Raw genomic sequence first — 16767 nt, forward strand, 5'->3', positions numbered from 1 at the left:
TGTCAGAAGTGGGATTCGAACCCACGCCTCCAGGGGAGACTGCGACCTGAACGCAGCGCCTTAGACCGCTCGGCCATCCTGACAGATACTATGACGTATCGATGGCAGTAACATTAAGGGACGAAGTATTACGTGTTGCGTGAAACAGGTGTAGTTACGATGACTCGCGCAATACTTTCGGTTTTCCTTTGAATAAACTACCGCAGTTTGTGGAGAGCTTACGACATTGCTTCCAGAGCAAAATTTCCAAAACACGTTTCTTCCCGCGAGAGTTCTGGACATTTCCCGCTTCTAAAGCGCCAGTTCCGTCCCCTTCATGTTCGTCGTTTACGTCGTCAAAAGAACTCGATTAGTTTACACCGTAAAGTCCACTTTACGGTGTAAAGTATACAGTATTTTCGTTCGTGCTAAAATATTTTCCCTAACAAAAGATTTTATTTGTGTTTACAGTTGTAACTCAAATTCTGAATTAAATTTGGTCTTAAATTTATATGAAAATTGCCTTGTGAATGTTTTAATTTCTAAAGATGTACGGCACAATCATTTTAATTTTGATAATCTTTATGACAGATAAAAATTTGCTTAATTTACTACACTTGGTTACATTTAGGCTGTATGTTCACTGTGACTTGACCAACAAGAAAAAATAATTTTGAAATAAAATCGAAAACAAAAAGTGTTAAATTAGTATACAATTAAAAAAAATAAAAACATTGGATTTAAAAATGTGTTTCAGTCTAACAAAAGCTTAGAATTTAATTTGACAATATTTAAATGAATCTTAATTCCAACTTGATAATTGAGGTATTTGTGCATATATACAGTATTTTTGGCAAATTAAATTTAAAAAACATTTTGCTTGTTTGGCAGCAAAAGGACAAAACATTACTTCTTACAACCATTTTTATAAAGAAAAATTATGAAAAAATGAAACATTATCAGGCCCTGTTGTTGAAAAATCTGTATTTATTAATGATTTACAAAAGGCTAAACATGAAACCATTTAAATGATTCAGTTCATTTTGAAACCTAGAGGGAGAAGTCGAGGAGGAAATGCTTGTAGTGATTCTACAGGTCGGTTACTAACAGCATTTTATCTCATCGTCACGTAGAATCTCCAGTCAATGAAAAAAATAAGATCCGTTCACACAGGATGGAGTCACTCAGAGTTTAAAGCTCAGCTGAAGAGTGTCGACACTTTGGGAAACCGTTTACTATGTGAAACCGTCACGTTTCGCTGAAGCTCTCTGTGAAAAAAAGATTACCACAGTCAAGAGGTCCCAAATATTATCCACTTCTCTGAAATAAAAAGGTCTGCAGATACAGAGTAAATACTAAAATATGTGCATGTATGTTTTACTTTTTCCTACAAGGTTTGAAATAAATACCTGTAAAGCAAACAAGCATTCGAAGAGAAGCTCTTCTTCCTTTATTACTATTGTGAACACTAATCACATTTCGAGTGGAAGTGTTTCTGAATTGAATTTGGGAAACAAATCAAATAAATTTCACACAACTCGGCAAAAAACTACCTTTAAAAGAACCTAAAACTCAACATTCGGAAACAAGGCGGTGAGGGGGGGACACTGAAAACGAGAGGTTTGTTGGGTTTTCTGAATTGAAAATTCAAAGTTAATCTCGGAAGCGTTCCGGTTTTCTTTAGTTTCCTGGAAGGTTTCCACAGTAGTAAAAAGAGACAGTTATGGACCGGAATATTTACAGTAAAGTTGTGCACTTACAGACCCCTTTACCATCCTCCAGTTCCTCTCAAGACGCCACAAAAACGAAAGAAATCCGCTCTCTGTCGCTACCGAGTGAAAAAACAGTGTTTCCTCTCATTGAGAATTTAATCTTTAAAAAAAAAAAGAAAAACTGATAAAATTAATAAAATATGTTTCTTTCTGCTGGCAAGAAGGAACTGAAAGTGAAAACAAACCAAAAAAAAAGAGCGTAAAATATGATAAAATTGTTCATATTTCAGGAAGCTATTTAAAAAAAAGTTTAAACGAGAATAATCTTTCTAAATGCCCCATGAACCATTTTATAAACAAAAATATATCCCCCGTTTGTTGTGTTTCTCTAATCAGATATAATTAAAACTTTTTTACAGTGCTTCATTATTATATAGCTGACAGACTTGGACGAATCTGAAACTAGAACCGTCTGCCATGTTCCAACGATACCGCTACGTCGTAAAAATAAAAGGTGAACGGTCCAGTTATCTCAAAATAAAAATAAAAATCAGAACCGGTAGGAGGCTGTCAGTGTTACTTAGAGCGCCGCTCTGCTCCATCTGGACGTTTCCCAGGACCTCCTTAAGGTGGATTTAAGGTGGCGCTGGGAGGAGGCCTACTGCTTGGTGTTGAGCTCGTTCTCCAGTTCCATCAGTTTCCGGGAAGCTTTGACCTTGTTGGAAACCTCTTTCCCCTGAGAGAAGAGGCGCTGGCGCTCCTTAAAGGTCAAACTCTCCGGAGCGTCGCTGGGGATCGAGTTCTCCTGCTCCTGACTGATCAGACACAAAAACACGATGAGAAAAACTTGTTTTCAACACTAGAGACACAGAAAAGCTGCTGCAATGTCTCTGTGACGCCACCGGGGGGCGATCAATACCAACCAGTTAAAAATTACTCATGGCATTTTTAAAAACTAAAATTTTTTACCTGCTCATCAATAAAACTGAACTAATTTTATATATATTAGATTTAAAATACTTTAAATGTTTTTTTTCTATTTATTTTGTGCTCAATTTGAAGAAAACTGAAAAATATTTAATATTTAATCTGTTTTCAGCAATAAAAACAGGATCTATGTCAGTCGTCCCTTGAAAACATTTGGCGTATTTAGACAAGTTTTAATACAGAAATTAAAAGCAGATTTAGGGCGATCAATACCAAGACATTTAAAAAGGTGGATATTTTAATGACATTTTACAAACTAAAATATGACATTTTAAAAAGAGTCTGGTTTATTCAGATTAAAAAAAATTCTTTTTTTTTTAGATTACTTATTTCGGGCTTGATTTGAAGAAAAACTGAAAAATATTTAATCTTTTACCAACAATCTTACTTTATATCTTATTCTATTTACCCAGATACCAGAAATTTTATGATAAAAACAATTTGAATAGTCAGGCACTTTCATTGTAAATCAATCAAATGGTATAATTTATATTTTGCTTATTTAAGCGTTAATATCTGCTGCTAGCTTACAGTTTCCTCTTGGAAAGACGATGTAATGCTCACCTCTTTGTCCATTTGTCTCGTGGGTCGTTGTAGACCTCTCCTGATCCTACAACTCCTGTCGAGTTTCCAGTGTGCGAGTTAAACCCTGTTGATGTTCGGGCGCCACGCAGCAGACACACAAACAAAGCAGCACAACATGAGTCAGCATTCACAGAGGAACTGCAGCTATCTGAGGTGGAGGCTGCTGGGTGATGGCTGAGAGACTCCCATTATTTTTATTTTTAAAAACTCTGAGCTGAGACCCAGCAGCCTCTCCATACAACCTCTATGTTGTTATTTTTTCCCACAGACCGGTGTGAGCAGAAAGAAGAGCAGCGTTCAGAAGCACTAAGGCAGAAACATTCAAAACCCTCCAGGCAGGAAGAGGAGCAGTTAGAGCGCCGATCCAAAGCAGGAAAACGGTCTGTGGAAGCGTGGGCCGGGATCTGAGGTCGTGGTCACCCTTATTGTGCAACCGGTGACCCCGACCCGACACCGCTCAGGAGCTCAGCTCATGTGTCCCTGTGTCTCAGCAACGACCGCCGCGATGGTTTCACTTTTAAGCGGGAAAAACACCAAAACCAACCATTTCACAGGATAAGCTTTGTTTTTTTTTTAAGTCTAAAAACAAACTGAAAGGTTCTTTAGGCGTCTAAATAAAACCGGATTTCTTTTCTCTACCTCAGAAGATGACAATGAGCGCAACTTCCTTCTTCACAAAATGTAAACAATGGAGTGGAGTCAGATTTTATCTCTTTTGAACCATTTCTCCCGCTAGTGCTAAACTTGCGCTTGTTTTGGTTGTATTTACCCAGAATGCCTTGCACTGTAGTCTACTTCCTGTTTTTGGAGCGGTCTCTTATTAACTTGTCGTTCGCAAATGCATTTAAACCCCACCAGAGTTCACTTCAACCGAACAAAGACCTAATTTTGTAGGCGAACTAGAGTTCAAATGCGCATTCAGACTGCCAGGGCAAACGAACTAAAGCTCGATTAAAGCAAACTGAACCTAAAAAAGAGTCAGCATTTTCACCTCGAGTCTTTTGAAGCACCGGTTCTGCTTGACCTCACTCAGATTCTGGCTGTTTTCGTGAGGATTCTGCACAAACTACACTGAAAGAACATCCCCGCTTCCTTTTCTGGATCTCCATCCAGTTTCAGTTCAGAAAATATAACAGTGAAACCCACAGTGTTGGTTTTGGTCTTTTTTATGACAACTGGAAAAACAGTGAAATATGCCAACCACTTCCTCTTTAGAGAACAAAAAATGTTGGGATTTTCCAGCTGAAACAACATTTAGTTTTACTGCTTCAACCTGAGAGCAGGAAGCTTTGAGAGAAACAACGGATGAATCTTAACGACTCCGGTTTTTACTCCAGAAGCAGCTCCCTCTGCACCCAGAGGTACTCCTGGTAAAGATGTGGACATTTTCTCAAAGTAAACTCATCTTTAATTGCAATGGCAAGGTTCCCTACACTGTTTAAGAAAAATGTTTGTGTTTTGTGAACCATTTCTGTTTTGATTTGACCAAATGTTTTATCCTCTTGAAAGACCTAATTCTAGCTGTTCAAGGTGTTGACATGTTTCATGGACTGGGAGGAAGCGTTTGACCTCCATACGTTAGCTTCCTGCGTGACCAATGAGAGATTGGTCAACAATGCCGGCAAATCCGACTTGTTTTTGGTTAGAGTTGCACGACCCCAATGTTGGCCTTTGTCATTGGTTCTGCTCTCAACGAGGCCCAGCAAAGGTGCTGAAGGATCCGTTTTGGCGGTCTCCACTTTTCTACAGTGAGACGTATGAGAATCAGCACCTCCAAGTCCAAGATCATGGTCTTGTGCCAGAAAAGGGTAGATTGTCTTCTCCGGCTTCATCTGGCCCAAATGGAGAAGTTCAAGTTCAAGTCTTCTTTATAAAAGAGAGAAAAAAATACATTTATAGGCAGATTGGTACATTGAATATCTTAATTTACCAATCAATCTACGTTCAATAAACTCAATTATGGTCACAAGCTTTGGGTAGTGACCAAAAGAACAAGATACAAGCAACTGAAATGAGTTTCCTCCACAGGGTGTCTGGTCTCGCCCTTTAAGGCTCTGCAAACCAAACGGTGTAAATCCGTCACTAAACAGAAGCAGGATAAACTTTCATCCTCATCCGGCCGCGTTTGTAGCACTTCTAAAAGTTTTAATTAATAAACCGACTGTAGATACGGGAAAGTTTAGGTGATTTTGTTTTAGCCATTTTTCGACTATATCTGCGCTATATTCTCATTTCCACAAGACAAAAAAATAGCAAGATCGATAAAGTATGTTTAATTTATAGAGCAGTGGCGCCAAAACTGGTGAATCTAAACTACTGGGAACAAAATTAAATAAATTCAACCAAATTTTTCTGAAATTTGAACATCGTTAAAGAGTCTACCTGAAATAAAGGCTTCAGACTGTTGCCTTATTAAAAGAAAAACAGACAATTTCCAATGTTTTTAGTTGAGCAACTGTTTTCTGTTTTGTTGGCCAAATTTGTTTTTACCATGTTTGACTTGGTAAGGGGCCAAAATGGCCCCAGGGCCACACCTTGAACACCCCAGTTAGAAAACCATTGCTGATAATCTTGTGAAAAACTAACTAAAACTTACTCAAAATAAGTTTCAGTCTTTCCTCACATCTTTACCAGGGCTGCAAATGAACACAGATGTCGTTTTGTGCCGGACTTTAACTCTACATGTTGGGTTTGAGCTCCAATGCAATAAAAACGTGGGCCGTTTGGGAGAGTTTCCAGACAGACACAGCGACAAATGGTGAACCCAAACACATTCATCCAGCTGGCAGCTCCTCGGCTCCATCCCCCTCCCAAAAACACCAACACAAAAACGAGCCTCACATTCCTCTGCTGAGCCAAAACAGATTAAATTTACTCTGTGGAATCCGACCTCTTGTTCTTTTTCCCATTTTATTAAAGTCACAGTCGAGCTTTCGGAGATGCCAGCTCAGTAAAACAACATCTTTCTTTTATTTTTTGCATTCAGCCCAGCAGGGGAAAAGCTGGAGGCTCAGGTGTTGATAAATCACCTGAACCTGCAGCAAAGCCCTCTGGGAGTTGTAGTCAGGTTTTAATGAAGCTGCAGCGACAAAAGCGACAGTTGAAAAGGAAGGACAGCAAAAATCAGAGCTGAAACTGACTAGTAGTTTGGGGGGAGCAAATTAACTAGAAAAGAAAAGAAGAAGAAGAATAAAGCTTGGCAGAGGCAGTAAAAAGCAATAGACATCAAGCCAGTGACTGAGGTGAGCTGCTGGCAGGCAGTGTGCAGCGCCGTGCTTTGATTCGTTTGTGAAGCATGCAGATTTGATTCGTTGGGTGGGGAAGGGGTGGTGCTGGGTGGAGAGGGTGGTGCTGGGTGGAGAGGGTGGGGACATTAGTGAGATGATTTTGCTTAATGAGTGCAACATGAAGTGCGTCTGAGGTCTCAGGTGTGATGAGGTGGAGGTGGATGGTGTTGGAGGTGGATGGTGTTGGAGGTGGATGGTGTTGGATGGTGTTGGAGGTGGATGGTGTTGGATGGTGTTGGAGGTGCAGGCAGGAACCGAATCAGGACCTCAGGTATGGATTCAGATGCTTTTAGTTCTGCGTTTGTCTGAGCGTGTCGAGAGTTTTTCCTTCAACTTCACTTTCTGAAATTTAAGTGTTGCATTTAAAACTGCGACACGATACAGTAGATCCAAATATACAATAAAAAGAGCATTAAATAGTTGTGAAGTAAACTAAAAAAACTAAATCTGACCGAGTATTTTTATCCAGTTTCTAGTGTAAACTCTCCAAGTTCAACTGAAACAAGAAAGAATTAACTCAAGTAACTTTTCAGCAAGATATAATCATCTTGTTTCAAATCAATAATTCCTGAAAATTGATGAAAAATTACTAGACAGAAACATTTGAACTTATAACATGGGAAAAATGTATTGAATAAACCAAAACAGCAGCCATTTTGTTAAACTTCAAGTTGAAATGCTAAACATTCTCAGACAAAGGCAAGTTTTCACTGCTGCTGCATTTGTATGAAATCATTTTAATTACTGAGTTAGAGATGGGTGTGAAAAGCCAAATCTCCTTCCCTTTAAAGCAAACATTGCTAAGCAGAGCCCAGGGGCAGGAAGTGGAGGCAACTCCTCCACCCCTGATCCCAAGAAGCAACCAACCAGACAGAAAGGAGGCGGCGAGCGACAACACCAACAGTACTATGATTGGCCTCAATCGTCTGAACCAAACCAGGTGGCGTGATTATCGATTGCTTTTTATTCTGTTCAAAGAAGGTGGGGGGGGGCGATCGGAGGAAGATGAGGAGAGGGAGTGGAAGAAAAATAAAAAATCACCCAGAAGGACGGAAGGTGTTCAAACTGGGGCTGCAGCTAACGATTATTTTAATAACCGATTATTTAATCGAATTTAAAAAATTGGACCATTCTGCAGATTTTTTATTTAACTACTTGAGGTTATTTCATCCAATAATGGAAAAGTTAATGCCTAAAACGCAATAATGCAGAATTCCTTTAAGAAATGTCTTTCGGATTAACGATTAATAACTGGGCAGGAAAACAGAGTTTTTATAGAATTTGAAGCCAAAACTACAGATAAAAGTTTTGTTTTGTTTTTTTATCTTAAATGCAAAATCGATACATTTTGGCCAGTTTTTGATTTATTTGCTGCTTCATTTCAGTAATCGCTTCACGATTAATCATTTCAGCCTTAATATGGTTTTTTGTACAATTTTGACTTAATCTCTGAGAATAATAATTTTTCAACAATTGGTCTTTATTGAATGTATACTCCAATCAATCGCTTACTAATTAGTTTTCGATTATTTCAGTGATTGATTAATCACGATTAATCGTTTCAGCTCCAATATGTTTTTTGTACAATTCTGGCTAATTGCTCCTCTGAGTATGATGATCTTCCTACAGTTGGTCTTTTTTTCAGTCTGTATTCTCCAATTAATGATTAATCAATTACTAAATTAATTGATTATTTCAGTAATCGATTAATCACAATTAAGCCAATTAATTGATTCAGCCCTAGTTCAAACACAAAAACAATCTGATTGGCTTAAGGAGAGACGAAGGGATTCCCACAAAGGAAAGTAAATTAAAGTGAACGATGAAACGTTGGACAAAATCTAGACAAACACGTAAAAGAGGGAAAATCTAAGAGCTGAAAACCATGAAGGGTAGGAAATGACAGATGAGTGGATGGAGAGGGAGGTGTGGGAGTTTAGAGGCGCCTGGCTCCTCGCTCCTCTCCCCGGCTCTACCTTTATAGCTTCCTGGTGGGGGGGCGGAGCTGGGTTTGGCAGGAAGGGGGGGGGCTGTACTGTTGGAGTTGTTGGCTGGCGGCTGGAACGAGCCAGACAGGAAGATGCCATCAGAAAGAGGGCGGGGCTTGCGCGCAGTGGGCGGCGGCTGAGGCCGGCTCTGAGTGGGCGCGGCGGAGGCCGGGAGGTCGCCGTACGACTTCCTGGTCGCCGACAGCTTGGCCTGACCTGATTGGCCGCCGCTCCCTGCCGAGTAGGCTTCCTCCTCGTCTTCGTCGTCGCCCGCGTACGAGACGAATTTGGCTGTGTAGAGCGTGTCGGGCGAGATGACCTGTGTTTTGAGGTAGGAGGTGTTTCTCTGTGGTGGGGGCGGGGGGGTGTTAGTAGGGTTGTTGGGGGCGGGGGGTTGGTAATCCCGAGGCAGCGGGGGCCGATACAGACCGGCCGGCTCATCGGGCGTCAGCAGCTTTCTCTCTGCTTCCTCGTGCTGCCGCCGCCGCTCGGCCTCCAGACGGGTGTAGTACTCCTCCTCCTGTCTCCTCTGGGGGAGGGATAACCTGTTAGTAAGCTCCGCTCTGATTGGCTGCCACCAACACTGGATGCTAACAGGCTAATTAGCTAGAAACACAGCTAGAAGCTACTCAACAAGCAACCACCCACCTCTCTGTGACTCGCTTTGACAAACTAACCGTGACCTCAGGAAACAACCGACGGTCCAACATCAAGGGCCTCAACTGGGACATTTTATAAAAAACTACCAAAGTTTTTCTCTAACGCTTTAGCAAGTTAAATTTAAGACTTTTTAATACCACCTTGAATAAAATTTAAGACAAAAAAACTAAATGCAAAGTATTGTTGGAGGTAAAAAGCAAAAACTGGAATCTCTGGGGTGAATTTGTGGTTCTGGTATTTTTTAAAGATATTTGCACTTCAAGAACAAAATCTTACAAAATATTTCTGGTCTGGTTTCTAATGCAAATATCTTCACACACTTGAAATAAGAGTAGCTTTTAAATAAGAAATAGGCGTTTGTTTTAAGTAAATAACTCCCTAATATTGATGAAAAGGTTCTTGTTCCATTGGCAGATAAATTGACTTGTGGGAAAAATGACTTGTTACAAGTTCAATAATCTACTAATGGAAAAAGTGCTTTTTCATCAATATTAAGAATCGTTTACTTAAAATAAGCTCCTGCTTCTGGCCAAGAAAGTTATTTTTTAGTTACATTTGTCTTATTTCAAGAGCACCAACATGTTTGCACTATAAACTTGGCCAAAAATACTTTGTAGGATTTTGTGTTTTTGCAGTGTGGGTAATTTTAGCATTTCAGTTAAAGTTAGAATAGCAGCTAATGCTAATTGTTGTTTACCAACATGTCTTTGGAAACAGCTTAGCTAATGCTAGCAGATAAGCAAACGGTAAGCTATCACCTCACCTTGAAGGTAATGTTCGCTAGTAGTTCCCTTTTTGCCAATTACAGCATATTGATGAAAAATATGTAAATGCCGGTAATATATGATGTTTGCTACCGATAGCAATATGCTACTGTTAGGGTTTCTGAGAATGTTGGCAGCTTCTGAGTAAAAGTCTTGATTTTTTTTTAAGGTTTATTGTTACAAAAAAGAAAGAAGAAAAAACAGGTTCCAGATTCCTAATGGATCTTAAAACATGAAGGGAAAGAATATTGGGTCTAATTAACTGAAACTGACTGGACAGAATGTGGCACTAATTTAATCAAAAAACTGATTTATTCTCAAATATATATACATATCTATTTATGTAATTTATTGGACAATTTCCTGACTTCATCTTTCGTTTCAGCTCTTTAAAGTGAGTAAATGTGAAGAAGAGAGGCCCCCGAGTTGGACCTACAGTCGACCCTGACCATCAAATACATCTAAGAAAAGTCCTGAAACTTGATAAAAATGTTTGGATAAAAAGGTCCTAATCCAACTCCTACCAGACCCACCGGGTCGGCCCCTCCCTCTCTGCATCTTTGCTGTGTTCGATCAGGCTATATGTAGCGGGTCTCAGTTTACATTGTGAGGTTTTGCGGGTTTTTCTGCCAGCCCACCCTGACTCCTAGCATCTCCACTTCAGAGGACGAAGCTACGCTGGTGGGGGAGAGATTTGGGTTTCAGGGTCAGCTCCGGGTCTGATGTGAGATTATCTTCCGTCTCACGTGGCGAGGGTCGGATCCGATCTGCCTGGACAGTTAGGTCTGAAGAACCTGGGAGGGATTAGCAGCTGTGTGGGCTCTGGGTTCATGAATATGTTCGGCACGGATGAGAGGCGATATCAGCTTCGCTAAATGTGTGTGAGGTGAATGGTTTGGGGAAAATGTTTGGTGGAGAGTGGGCTGCATTCCCTAAGCACACGTTTGGATGCTGGATGGAATGGGAATTAAAAAAAATACTAACAAAATTAAAATCTCAGCTCTCCCCCTAAGAAAACTGAAACAACTGCACCTTCCTGACAACAACATGATGGGGAAACTCATGCTTTCTGGTGGGTGGGAGCACAAAACATGACGGAGCAAAACGTCACAGAGGGTGGGGATGCTCAGGATGACAACATGCAACGGGACAACTTTTAATAACAAACAGCATTAAAATACAATAAAAAATATAAAAATAATTAGATTTCTACCAGAAAATGACGCTTTTAAATAACCAGCGATCTCATCATGGTGAAACAACAAAACATGGACGACATTTGTTACAACAAGCAGCACAAATGTGGATGATGGTATGAAACCAAACCGCTGGTTATTCAAAAGCAAAATTATCCCATCAACTTAAAAGGAAAAAAAAGGCTGATTATATGATTGCTGCACACTTTATGTAAAAAAATTATAATTTCTGCTAAAAAACACTTAAAAATATTGAACAGAATAAGGAAAAAACCTAAAATATTTCTGAAAATAAACATTTATTTAAAGTATTTAAATAATAAGTGTGTATAAGTCGAGGATGTTTGAAACTACAGGAATTAGATCATTGATATAAGAAAGATTTGATTTAAATAAACAAGCTGCAGTGCCATCAAAATCAGCATGAGGAGCATGGGAGTATGGCAAGCCATTTTACAATTTAAAAAACAAAACCAATCTCCATTTCACATTTAAATTACAGAAAAACCTAAATATACCAATTTCAGCTACATGCAATGTTTATTTAGATAAAAATAAATGGATGAGTGCAGCTGAAACCCCAATAGGAATGAATGGAAAACTCACACTGACAATTTAAAAATGTTAATGACTCGTGTTTCAGCTGCTTTCGGCTGATTTCTCAGAGCAGTTTAGATTAAATACTTTCTTAAAAAATTGATTTAACCACATTGGTCTAATCCCAGAAATTAAAAACAATAAAAAATCTTAAAGTTTTAAACGTCCGTAATCTTTAAATGAACATTTTCCCAGACAGACAAACTGACCTTTTCCTCCGCCTCTCTCTTGACTCTCTCCTCCTCCCTCCACCTCCTCTCTTCTTCCTGCTTCACCCGCTCCTCCGCCTCCCTCTTCCGAATCTCCTCCAGTTGCTGCTTGCGCCGCCGCTCCTCGTCCTGCAACTGGTTTTTCACACACAGAGACACACAGACACACACACACACACACACACACACACACACACACACCATAAGGCAAACATCCAGACAGGGAAATAATTAGAACAGCAACAACCACCAAGTTCAAATCAAGCAATCTGAGATTATTTAATCTTGACGTTCTGGACGCTAACGTGAAGTAGCATGTTGCATAATGTCTCAATCTGCTGCTCCAGCAGAGCAAAAACACAGAAACTCACACGTCCGACCATGCAGACACCAACATGCAGCAGCAGCAGCAACCAAAACAAAGCAGCAGTAAAGCTCCAACGTTCAGGACTTCAATATGGAACATTTTTCTCAGAGAGCTGCAGAAATGCATTTAAACCAGTAAAAAAATCCAGCCGTTTCTTTTGGCTGGATGGCGGTTAAAGGGTCAGTTCAACCAAACTATAAATAGAGGAAACTTTCTTGCATCATGTGGAATAGAAAAGACAATAAAGTGAACAAATAAATGTTTAGTGAACTAACATCAATGAAAGAAACTGCAGATTTTTGCATATCATGAATATCCTACTAAATGGCTTGCTCTGATTGGTCACCTGTAAGCTCCGCCCACCAATATGTACCTGCTGCAAACAAATTTATTGGACAAAGTTTCTATTAATAGTCACAAAAACAGTGCAACCTCGTGGAAAATCTAAATAACTAATGTGACTTTTAACTTAAAACTTTGGGATTAAGTATTTTTATTAAGAATTTTATTCTTCCAAATTTTAATTATCTTCATTTTTAAGCTTAAGCCATTTTCATTACATTTCTATTTAGCATGAATTGAGTTTTATTGAAGTAAAATGGCAAAAATGCAACAAATATATTCAAACAAAAAATAAAAAATAAAAAAATTTTTTGAAGATAAAATTTAAACATATAAACTAAAATTAAACTTTTTCAGGATTTGTTCCAGTTAAATGCAACGTATTTGTTACGTTTAATTTTATTAAAGTAAGAAAAATGCATCAAACGTGTAATCCACAATATAAATGTGAAAATAACATTTAAACATTAAAAATCAAAATATAAAAAATACACTTAAGCTTTATTCATAATTTGCATTTTTAAAAACTCAGTTCTATTTTTAATATTTATTGAATATAAAACTAAATATGGCATAAATTTGTGTTTGTTTCTTACACTTCTATATATTATAAATTACATTTCATTAAAGAAACTTTGCAAAAATGCAAAAAAAATAAAAATTCAAATGGAAAACTTTTTTAAAAAATACAAAGAAAATGGTGGAATACGAGCGTCCAGGCAGAAGTCTCTCTCACCCCCCTGCAGGTTTTTGTTAGTAAAACATGAATTAATTAAATTTAAACTTTGTGGTTGAACAGACCCCTTAGAGAAAACGCTCAGCCAGTCGTGCACAAACAGATGGAGGAACAGAAAGATGAAGAGATGGATTCAGGGACGGCACAACGACATGATCCTCATGCATGGGTCTCCATCGGATGAATCCAGCCATGCAGGTTCTCCCTCCATATTCACTCAAAACAAACACCACCAGCAGCTTTTAGGCCTTTTTTCAAACCCAAAACTTCCCCCGATTTTTCCCTCGTTTTTGATGTTTTGAGTGGACAAAGAGACGGAGCGCTTCGACATCAAACATCCCAGAACCGGCTGCTCTTTAGCCCCCCAATCCTCCAAGCTAACCCCAAAGAAACAGCAGCTGTGGATATTAAAATATGTGAGGGGAGACAGAAAGGAAACGAGGGCAGGTGGGCAGCCGAGACAGTAAACAAGGAGTGATGCGAGGGCAGGGACAGGAAACGCGCCATTAACAGGAAGAACATACCAAGTCTAGAACAGAGATAGCTGGGACAGCAGTCTGCTGCTGCAGAAGAAGAAGAGAATCAAGAGTAAGAGAGGCAGACAGAAAGAAAGAAAGAAAAAGGAAGGAAGGAGGGAGGGAAAATACCAAAGTACTGAGAAAAACGTGAAGGAGTGGAGGAGATTTTATAAATTTAATAAAAAAGGGAGGAGCAAAATATGTAAGCAGAAGGAAGGGGAGGACATACAGTAAAGTGAAAACATCACTGAAGCTCGTTAATTAGTGGTCGTGGATTTGAAATATGTTAATTACCCAAACATAATTATATTTCTATTCTGTTCCAGGTTTTGTAAGAATTTAGAGACTCAAGATAGAGATTTTTTTATTTAAAAAATCAAAAACATTAACTACATTTCTCCCTGCCAATTACTCACCTGGTTAATTAAATGGTAAATAAAACAATAAAAATTGTATAAATTATTGATTTGGGATGGAAATCATTTTCATGATTTTGGTTTTTCTTCACATTCTGACACAATTTGGTGTCACGACTTTGAATGAGCTGCATTACTGAGGCTTTACATGCTTCAAAAATCTATAAAAAAAAAACATTTTGGGGGTTTAAATGTCTATTTATCTAGTTATTCAGTTGTAGATAAAAAGGTATTTAAGAATTGTTCTTTATCTATATAAAAATATATCAAGTTTAGTTTTTACTTCCTCTTGTGTATCTTCCATTAGACTTTTTTGCACAAAAAGTCTATTTTTAAAGAAAAAAAAACTTAAAAAACCCAACATTTTTAACTGAATACCATTTCTTTTCACTATTTTCTACACTGGACATTTGACTGGTACTCTAAAAACTAACACAGCGGAGGTTTATAAAAGAAAAATAAATGAATAAAAAAAGAACAGTTATAGCAATTTTGAAACATTTCAGGATTTTTCTGATAATTTTACAAAAGCTGAGGCAGTAAGCATAAACAGTGTGTGGAAAAACAAATATTTCTGAATCTCATTGAAGAGGCATTGATTAACTAATCATCAATAAGTTTGATCGCCTCCTTAAAAGTTAAAATTTCACAACAGGTTAATAAGTTAGCTTGTTTTTAGGAAGGAAGTGTTTTTTCCTAAAGGTTGGTGTTTGCAACTGAATTAACCAAACAAAATCTGGACCAACTTCAGCCAAATAGAAACAGCCAAACACGGCGTTGGAGGTATGGTGATGTGGCCTTAAGTGAGTCAAGCACCAATATGAGAGGTAATCCATCTTCAAATACAATTCAAAAACATTTTAATTATCCCAAAGGGAAATTAAATGTTAGCAGTCAGTGCTGCAACAAATCTGGAGAGGCCTCTGACTGAAGACCGTCACAACTGTAACAACCAACATGCTAACAGCGCAATTTCCAGGCTACAGGGACAATGTTTAAAAATGTCCTCCATGACATCATCAGATGTTACCCAGCAATGCTAATCCACTTCATTTGCTTTTGCCACATCTTTTAAATCTCCGTCAGGCTGTTTGGTTAGAAAGCCAGGCAGAAAAAAATTAAAATAAAAAGAATATATATATATATATAAACAAATAAAAAGAGAGATGCTAAAGTAGGGATATAATTGATGTAGAAGATTGTTTGACTTTTCTAGGGTTTGGGGTCATAGTTCAGGTATCATTTGCTTTACAGATGTGTATAAATACCTTGTCGCTATGGTTACGCACCATAACAACTGTCAGAAAGTTAAACACTAAAAACAAGTCGACCCTAAACCCAAAACTGGTTAATTGAAAGCGCTATAATTCATAAAAACACATCAGCAACTCTACGACAGAAATGGCTGTAAATGGCCCAGTCAAAGTCCAGATTTCAACCTTCTTAAATAATTAAATATCCACAACTGAACTGAAGTGAGAATGTAGAGAAGAATAAATCCAAACAAGGTAAGAGAGATAAAGATTATCTTTCCACACACTATTCCTGCATTTCATCCTTAGTTGTTAAAAAATGTAAAAAAAAAAATCCTGTTTAATTTGGTTTAAACTGGATCAAAATCCCTGGTGGTGTTGGGTGCAAGGAAGCCGATTAGCAGAACCGCTGCCCTCCTTCCTGCCCATACCCTGCCATCCACCCTTCCAGCCAGTCAGATTTAAGCAGTGCAGCATGGCGAAGCGATGACAGAAGCATGTTGCAGATGCACACTGCGCGACATTCACGGCGGAGGAACCGGTTTCCTCCTCTAGCGACTGAAAAGGCGGTTCTGTTTTTCTCCCCATCAGCCTAATTTTCCCGCGACTCGCCCTTCCTCGAGCGCAGAGCTGCGGATTTGTTTCTGGACTTTGAGCTGATGGGTAAGGCGGCTTGAAAAAAACAGAAGTCAGGTTTAATACTGCCAGAAAGCCTGCGCACATGACAGAGTGGGACCTCTTCCTCCAAGACAAAATCTTGCTTTCCGCCATTTGAAACATGGCGACCGACTGTCTGTTTGTCCGTCCTTACCCTGGCTCTCTTCTCGGCCTCCAGCCTCTGCATGATCAGCATGGCGTCCATGTCCTCATCGTCCTCCTCCTCCTCGTCTTCGTCGCTCTGTTTGGACTCCTGCAGCCGCTTCTGGAACTGCCACTCCAGCATCAGCTTCCGGAGTCGGTCGCTTTCTTCCGCCGTTCGCTCCGGTTTCGCCTGAGAAACGGCAAGAATTTGAAAACAGGACCTTTGAAGTGGGGAAAGAAACTCCAAGCTGGATAAACTTGAACTTTTTAACACTTTATTGAACAGATTGTGACAAGTTTATGGTCTATACAAAACATGTTAATTACATTTCTTTGCACAAAAATCATTCTTAGATAATCAGATTTCCAT

At 38.9% G+C, this 16767-nt stretch overlaps 1 protein-coding gene and 1 non-coding gene across 21 annotated transcripts in view; both read right to left on the reverse strand.

The window, feature by feature from the left end:
- Window positions 1–83, reverse strand: trnal-cag. The gene has a single exon. It is a non-coding gene; the product is annotated as a tRNA-Leu (tRNA).
- Window positions 84–948: 865 nt separating this feature from the next.
- Window positions 949–16767, reverse strand: part of afdna (afadin, adherens junction formation factor a) — a 102717-nt gene continuing 86898 nt past the window's right edge. For 6 of the 20 annotated variants that reach the window (XM_044106435.1, XM_044106436.1, XM_044106434.1 and 3 more), the window contains 6 exons: window positions 16408–16587; window positions 13934–13972; window positions 11965–12099; window positions 8527–9067; window positions 3243–3327; window positions 949–2506 (listed from right to left, as the gene is read on the reverse strand). In XM_044106435.1, coding sequence (XP_043962370.1) covers window positions 2350–2506; window positions 3243–3327; window positions 8527–9067; window positions 11965–12099; window positions 13934–13972; window positions 16408–16587 — 1137 coding nt within the window. In that variant the 3' untranslated portion in view covers window positions 949–2349. Of the gene's footprint in view, window positions 2507–3242; window positions 3328–8526; window positions 9068–11964; window positions 12100–13933; window positions 13973–16407; window positions 16588–16767 lie in introns of those variants that run through there. The other 14 variants (XM_044106447.1, XM_044106446.1, XM_044106448.1 and 11 more) reach the window with 8 other exon arrangements.

Source organism: Gambusia affinis, linkage group LG22 (assembly GCF_019740435.1).
Source record: "Gambusia affinis linkage group LG22, SWU_Gaff_1.0, whole genome shotgun sequence".
Classification (NCBI taxonomy): Eukaryota; Metazoa; Chordata; class Actinopteri; order Cyprinodontiformes; family Poeciliidae; genus Gambusia; species Gambusia affinis.